The sequence below is a fragment of the Vicia villosa genome, linkage group LG1 (assembly GCF_029867415.1).
Source record: "Vicia villosa cultivar HV-30 ecotype Madison, WI linkage group LG1, Vvil1.0, whole genome shotgun sequence".
In the NCBI taxonomy this organism is placed as follows: Eukaryota; Viridiplantae; Streptophyta; class Magnoliopsida; order Fabales; family Fabaceae; genus Vicia; species Vicia villosa.
The window spans coordinates 240,002,710-240,010,820 of record NC_081180.1 but is presented as its reverse complement, the minus strand read 5'-3'; the positions used below and the strand labels follow the sequence as shown (position 1 = coordinate 240,010,820).

The 8,111-nt window shown below is 30.0% G+C and overlaps 1 protein-coding gene across 1 annotated transcript; it reads right to left on the bottom strand.

The window, feature by feature from the left end:
- Positions 1–7,110, bottom strand: LOC131597414 (G-type lectin S-receptor-like serine/threonine-protein kinase At1g11330). The gene is made up of 7 exons (XM_058870115.1): positions 7,104–7,110; positions 6,820–6,951; positions 1,759–1,892; positions 1,462–1,672; positions 842–1,079; positions 593–743; positions 1–508 (listed from the first exon to the last, which is right to left on the bottom strand). The coding sequence occupies exons 1-7, from the start codon at positions 7,108–7,110 to the stop codon at positions 200–202; spliced, it is 1,182 nt and encodes a 393-aa protein (XP_058726098.1). The 3' UTR covers positions 1–199.
- Between the last annotated feature and the right edge of the window lie 1,001 nt (positions 7,111–8,111).

Sequence of the window (8,111 nt, the reverse complement as noted above, 5' to 3'; positions counted from 1 at the left end):
CCATTCATTGTCACACTCATATTTTCAACAATAATCATTCTACACTACAGCCAAGCGTACATGTCTTGTTGCTTAGGCAGATAGATTTAAGAGATATTTACCATAAAAATCTATATTAGTTTAAATTCTTAAGGAACCAATATTGTCATCGCTAAGAAAATGTAGTTATTTCAACCATGGCATCGTATGTGTCCTCTAATTACCTGCCATGCAAGCTTGTGACAGTGACATCATTCAACGAACTCAAGACACGAATTTGTTGAGATGATTCTCCTCTATCCTCAATTTGTCTTTCAACGAATGCAGGTTGACATGGACAAGGAAATTTATCAATATCATTATTAAGCATTGAAACAACTTTTGTCATGGTAGGTCTCTCCTTTGCAGTTTCTTGCACACAAAGAAGTCCAATATGAATGCATCTTAAAACGTGATCCACATTATTTGGATTATATATTTCTGAATCTATCAAAGATACTGTCTCCCCTTCCTTCCATAGTTTCCATACCTAAAAAAAATCAAACAAAGAAGGTTATTATCATTATCTTAATACGAATCAAAATATGAATTTAATTAATTTAGAAAGACTTACGTATCCTAAAAGGCTGATTGCTTCTTCGTGATTATAGAAACTTGTATTTTTTTTACCACTTATTATTTCGAGGAGCATAACTCCAAAGCTAAATACATCTGATTTTTCTGAAAATAATCCTCCCATTGCATATTCAGGAGACATATATCCACTGCATTTTAATTTCAGTATCAAAACAACTATATACCATGGCATAATGTAATATAATATGACTTTTAAACTATATACATATATAAAAAGTATGCTTACTATGTTCCCATGATTCTTCTTGTATTTCCCTCATTTTCGGTTCCTCCAAAGATTTTAGCCATGCCAAAGTCTGATATTTTTGGATTCAAATCCCCATCCAACAAAATATTACTTAGCTTCAAATCTCGGTGTATTATTCTTAATCTTGAATCTCGGTGAAGATAAAGCAATCCTCGGGAGATTCCTTCAATTATGTATGATCGTTTTTGCCAATCTAAAACCTGTTTTTGTATTGGATCTGAAAAAACATTTAAAAAATAGGCTAAATTCCACTTTTGGTCACTTAACATGATTTTACATAATTCAAATAAAAAACTATTTTCATACTTTCTTTTCACTTTATACACTCAATTTAGACATGAAAAAAAAGCCATATTCTCTTATATGAAGGATAAGAAATGAAAAATATTGCATAATTAATTACTATTTAAGGAAGCATGTTGTGAGTTAATCAATCTTAAGTTGTGTAAAATTTTGTTAATATAGTGGTTTGGTAGTTATAACTAACTCATTTATGTAATTACTACTCATTGGGGTTACTACTATACTAGTTTTTTTTTATATTCAAAATTAATTCATCCCAAACACAAACAAGGAAGAACAATTTAAGAAGTACTTACCGAAAAGATAAAAGTCTAAACTATTATTAGACATGTACTCGTAGACCAACATCTTTTCTTCCCCTTCGACGCAACAACCTAAAAGTCTTACAAGATTTCGATGTTGAAGCTTTGAAATTACAATCACTTCATTCATAAATTCTTCTAACCCTTGTCCTGAAGTTTTCGATAGCCTTTTCACTGCTATTTCTAATCCATCGGGCAATTCCCCCTAAAGATGTTTTCCAAAAGGAATGAAAAGAGTATAATATAATCCAAAATATTAATAAAAGGTAAAAAATTCACAAGACAATTTACCTTATACACTGAACCAAAACCACCTTGACCAATCTTGTTAGCTAAATCAAAGTTATTTGTCGCGATTAAAATGTTTTTGAATTCAAATATAGGAAGGTCTTCAACTTTAACTTGGTTTTCTTGATTGATTTTCCCTGTTTGCAACAGCAATAGTTTTTTTTTCCTCAATGATTTCAGTTATAATATTAAATGCATACTGAAAAATAAGTAAATACTTCATAAGAAAATCATACGTTTGAAGGATAATAGTTTATAAATATTTTCTTGGTTTTTTATTATTATTGATTTTTTAACCCAATGTCCACTTGCGGGAACTATTTAAAGTCAAGTCTTATTTGGCGGAATCGTTAGTATCTAGCAAAATTCGAACCTGAAATTTAAAAAAAACACACTCTCAAAAATTAAACTTTCACCAATTTGCCAACTCTAGGGGATTATCTAGAAAAATAGATATGTAACTTTAATGATTATTATAACTAAAGTTAAATGTTTTTTATAATTAAATTTTATTTGTTACTTAATATAATACAAGTGACCTTAATAAAATTAAAAATTAAATTTCAATATTTTTAAATTTAATTGTAGTTTTTTTCACCTTTGTGTCTCAAGCAAGCTAAATCAGAGTTTTAATTTTGTTGTTAGAGAATTAATATGGGAAATTTGAATAAATAATAGGGGTGATCAACAAAATTTTAATAATTCAATAATTTTAATCGGATTAAGTGTAAAGACCTTTTTAAGTCATTATTATGATAATGAGAGATTGAAATATTTGATTGGAGAAATTTTAACTCTCAAGTAACTTTTATTTCAATAAGATGTGAATGAACATGGTGAACAAGAAAAGACACCAAGAAGTTTTCAACCAAGTTAGGTGTGATGGGAAGACCCTTTCTAGATAGTTAGGTTTCTAAAGTTTTTGATCCTTCGTTAAAGTTTCCCTAAAAAACATGTCTCTATTCCTATTTTGAGTGAATCTATTTATAGTCATAATGAGTTTACTCCTAGTTTCGAGACTACTTCTAAACGTGAGTTGATGCTTATTATGAGTGACCCCACGCTATTCATAGTATTGAGTCTACCCATGGTCCTATTTTGGCTCATCATTTGCCTTCAATTTTACAAGAATCAACACCTTTTTTTTATACAAACAAGAATCAACACCTTCAACGCGAATTATAATGAGACAAGATCTTTTCCATTTCCTCCCTTCTCCATTTTGTGCATTACTAATGTTTTAAAAATATTAATGTAATAATGTGACATATAATATGTACATTTATTTTTTATGCCTTACATATGTCTCCAAAATTATAGTAATGGAGGGAGAAAATGGAGAGAAAAAATGGAGATGATCCTATCTTTATTATAATGTATCAAAGCTAATTTGAGTTACTCCATAAACAACTTCAATAACCTAAGTCAAAGGTAAGTAGTGTAAATGATTCTCAGATTTTTCTCATACTTGTGATATTGATCGAAATGACTTACTCGTCGCTTTGGGAAAAGATAAGAGATATTGTCCCTCTATGTATAAATATTGTATTTCTTAATATGTCTCATCCAAACATTTGTCTAGGCCTTAACATGGTTGTATTGCAGATGTTGATTATGTGAGGATGACATCATTTGTTGAGAAGAATTGAAATGTTAAAATTAGGCCCTAACTATGAGTGAGAAAATGAAATATCTTAAAAAAATAGTATTTGGGAAATTTTTGAAAGGAAGGGAAACTAGAAGCCTACTAGATCCAGAGAGATCTATATTGTAAAGCACAAATAAGATGGAAAACTTGATCGTTACAAGGAAATAGTAGTGGAAAATATCAGATTCAAACATATGTCATTCATTAGAATGATTATTTTCTTCCAGGTATTGTCATGGTGATCCAAGGTGCTGAAGTTTATGGATAGTAAAGTTGCAAGTCAACTGAGTAGCTATTTAGTTTTGATGATGAAAACACCTGATATCAAACGATATTAGGGGAAGTCTTTATCTGGTGAGGATAGCTCAAACAGTCAAAGATGTTCAAGATGTTGATTAAAACATCCTCCAGAATTAAGATATCCCCTTGAAGATACTCTTGAATATCAAGACATCTCTTTGAAGTTAATACGATGGTCAATCGACATTTAAGTGGAGACTTATGTTTCAAGGTTCATTGATAGTTTAACCTCCCTACTTTCTAATGATTGTATTGTGAAAGAGAGAAAGTGTGAAAGCTTGCATGATCTATCTAAGTAATCAGTGTCTTGTAAAGACACAATGATATTTTTGGAAATACTATGGAAAAATAACACAAATTAAAAATATTTGAAAAGCATCTTATGTTTTATTTAAACCACTTAAAAATATTTTAAAGCCTAGCCAATTGACTAGGGGAGTGTAGTCTGAAATGATTGGGACTATCTCTTAATTATTGGTAATGACAAATTATCCAAATCTTCCATTTGTGCCTTGAACAATCGATTATTGAAGGTCATTACTCAATTAACCTAATCGATTATGGCATTGATTTGGCCCACAAATTGTTTCCAAATTTATACCACGCCTCGACCTATAAATAGAGAGCTTTTCTATCAAGTTTTCACATCAAAAAAAAAAGCTTTGATTTCATTTTCATTTCTCTAATCATTTTTACTAAATCTCCCATTTTTCTCACGTATATTTAGTCATAGTGCTTCGAGAGTATTCTTGAGTCTAAGTGAGGATCTTTGTTCAGGGTGAGGGCTTGATTGTAAATTTATCAAGAGTGTATTATCTTGTGAATAAATATCTCTTTTGTAAGAGGTTATTTTGTTTACGAGCTAAACTAGTTAAAAGCTATCGTTTAGGGGATTGTCCTGGGAAGTCTCTATTTTGTTTGTGAGTTTCACCAAGAAGAAAATACCTCTTTTGGTTTAGGAAGATAAGCTCTTAAAATCTCCACATAGGTTATTGAGCTCATCCTAATTAAAATCTCTCACGATGTTTGAGTTTAGCTTGGTTAAAATCTCACAAGGTTCTTGAGTTCAGCCTGGTAAAATCTCAGTTCGGTCAAGATTAGCCTATGGAAAATATTAGTTGGTTCGAGATTAGCCTAGTTAAAATCTCACACGGTTCTTGATTTCAACCTGGTAAAATCTCAATTGGTTCGATATTAGCTTGGGGAAATCTCATACCGGTTCGTTGTCAGCCTGTGCAAAACTCTGGTTCGGTTCAGAGGATACTAACTTAAAACTCTATCTTGGTTCGAGATGAGCTTGTTGAAAATCTCTATTTAGTTTGGAGGATAACCATTATAAGCTTTGTTCGTTGTTAGCCTTAAAACTTCATTTCCTTGTATATATGGAGGTTCGTGGGCAATATTCTTCTAAAAACTCTCAAGTTTATTAGATACTCTAAAGAATAATACATGGCGACAAGATAGGTAAATTTAGGCAACCCTATATAAATCTATGGTGTATCTCTCTGTCCCTTATCTCTGTAGTTTATTTTTTTCCTTTCATTTTCCGCTGCTAATTCACTTGTTTATTTTAAATTGTTTTCAAACTCTGATTTTACATATGATTTTATTTTAAATCAACGTGTTTCAAACCTCCATAATTCACTCACCCCTCTTGTGCATGAAGTCACATGTTCAACAACATTTGCACTAGTGACAAAGATAAATACTATTTGAATTTTACTATATCTTGTTACTTACTCTAGACACCAATTACAACGATTTGAATTTGAAAAATGTGTTATTTCATTGAAACTTAGAGGAGGAAATGTATATGGAGATTTTACCGGATTTTAGTTCTACGGGTGGATCAAACAAGGTGTGTTGATTGAAGAATGCCTTATATAGACTAAAGTAGTCCCATTAAGCATGGTTTGGAATATTCATAAAGGCAATATTGTGTGTGGACTATAAGCAAAGCCAATGAGACTGCACTTTTTTTAAAACATAAACAAGGAGGAAAACAAAATATACTTCTTGTCTATATCGATGATATTATTGTTACATGAGATTATTTGATTGAGACACAACTACTCAAAAAGAAGTTATATTTAGAGTTTAAGATGAAGGACCATAGGAAACTCAAGTTCTTCTTGGGAATCGAGTCAACTCATTCACGTAAAGGATTTGTCATATGAAACCAATATGGTAAGTCAATCGATAAATGATCCAAGGATGAGACAGTTGCAAGATCTAGACTATGTTCTACATTATCTAAAAGCTAAAATAGGGAGAACATTCTTGTTTAAAAGAGATTGAATTATAACTATAGAGACTTACATTGATATTGATTATGCATGTTTAGTAGTTGATAGAAGATTTACTTCATGTTATTGTACTTTTATATGTGGAAACCTTGTTTTTTTGGAGGAGTAAAAAGTAAAGTGTAGTTGATTGATCAAGCATAAGTAGAATCATGAGATATGACACTAGATATTTGAGATCTACTCCCTCCGTTTTTTATTATAAGTCGCTTTGAAGAAAAAATTTGTGTTTTATTATAAGTCGTTTTACAATTTCAATGAATCACTAATACTATTTTTTCTATTATACCCTTAAGCATTTATTATTCTCTTTTTTTAAATTATTTTAATTTGTCTTTCCCATACAATTAATGAAGGACAATTTAGTAAAATCTTTTATAATTTCTCTATTTCATACAACAATTATTATTTTTCTTAACATGTGTACAAATGCCAAAACGACTTATAATAAAAAACGGAGGGAATATAAATTAAGTGCTAGGAAGGTTCTATGAAGCTATTCTGTGATAGTAGAACTACAATTAATATGCTATTAATGATGAAAGATAAAAAGTTAAGAACATTTTTTTTTTAATAGTTTCTCTAACACGCACTTTTTTATTAAGTGAAATACATGTATGTCTTTCACTTTAAAAATGAATATTACATTAGGTGGTAAGACACACATGTATTTTACTCTATAAAAATGAATGTTACATAGAATATTAAAAAAAAAAAATTTTGATAAAAATGAATGTTAAATAGAATATTAAAATAAAATATTTTTGGAATTTCTCGTATAGAGAACATAAGAATTGTAGAAATATAAAATACCTGAATATTTAGAAGCTCGTGAGCATAAGAAATAGGTGCAAATAACAACAATAAATGTTGCCACTATGACCGTAGCTATGATGATTACTTTAACATTTCCTGTTACATCTCTATTTTCATTTGTATCTCCAGCTGATAACAAAATTTAGTTCAAATTCAGGTTCTTTAACTTTAAGTTCAAGAATAAATTCTGTAAACATATAGTATAACAAGAAATAATATAACAGTTTCAAGTTAAGCCACAAATACCATAAACATCACAATCATTTTGTTGAACAACCTACTTCTCATCTTTAATCCTATTGATCCATTCACTGTACACAAGCTTTTCTTCATAATAATTCAATTTACTTAGTTATAAAAGAGTTATTATTATTATTATTATTATTATTATTATTATTATTATTATTATTATTATTATTATTATGTATATGTATACATGTTACCACATAAATTTTAGCTAAATAAGAATGATCTAGAGTGATCCATAAATATTACTACAGTACAATGTAAAAGATAGAAAGATATAAGTCTTGTAATGAAAATTTAATCCGTATAACAAGGTTATGAAAAAGTGGGAGTTGGAAGTTCCAAATTGTTTAGAAAAATAGAGGTTGAATATTTTATAAGTGAAATAATTTATGAAAATTTCTTTAGCCACCTCTCTATGGGGGTCACCTCCAGCGAAAAACTAAAACTACCCCTGCTTCGGAAATGAACTTTCGAAGTTATTTTTTTTTTTGAATTTTTTTTTACTTCGGAAATGAATCTCCGAAAATGCCAAAACCGTGAATATTTTCGGAAGTTCATTTCCGAAAAGATTTTTGCATATACAAATTTCCCTCCTTCACTATTTCATCATTTTTCTCCAACACTTTTCCAAACCCTCTCCAAAACCCAATCAATCTCCATCATTTTTTCGTCCTAAAATCAAGTTTCAAACCGTTGATTACGTTAAAGGGAGCATAGAAAGCTACAATTTCAGGTAAACATCACTTATTTCATTCCCTATTTCACTACATTGATTCAACAAAATTCTGCTGAAAACTGATATAATTCGGAAGTTCATTTCCGAAATATATTACCTAACATATTTCGGAAATGAACTTCCGAAAATAGGCCTGGCAGTAAAAAAAACAGTTTTGGCCAACTTTTGATAATTTATTCATTTGTTAGGTATGGTGCATCCGGACAACAATGTGCAAGACGATGGAGTATTAGTTCCAGAAATTGTCAGCGATAATAACGATCCGGTTATTGACGTTACTCCTATGATCAATGCGGTCGATGTT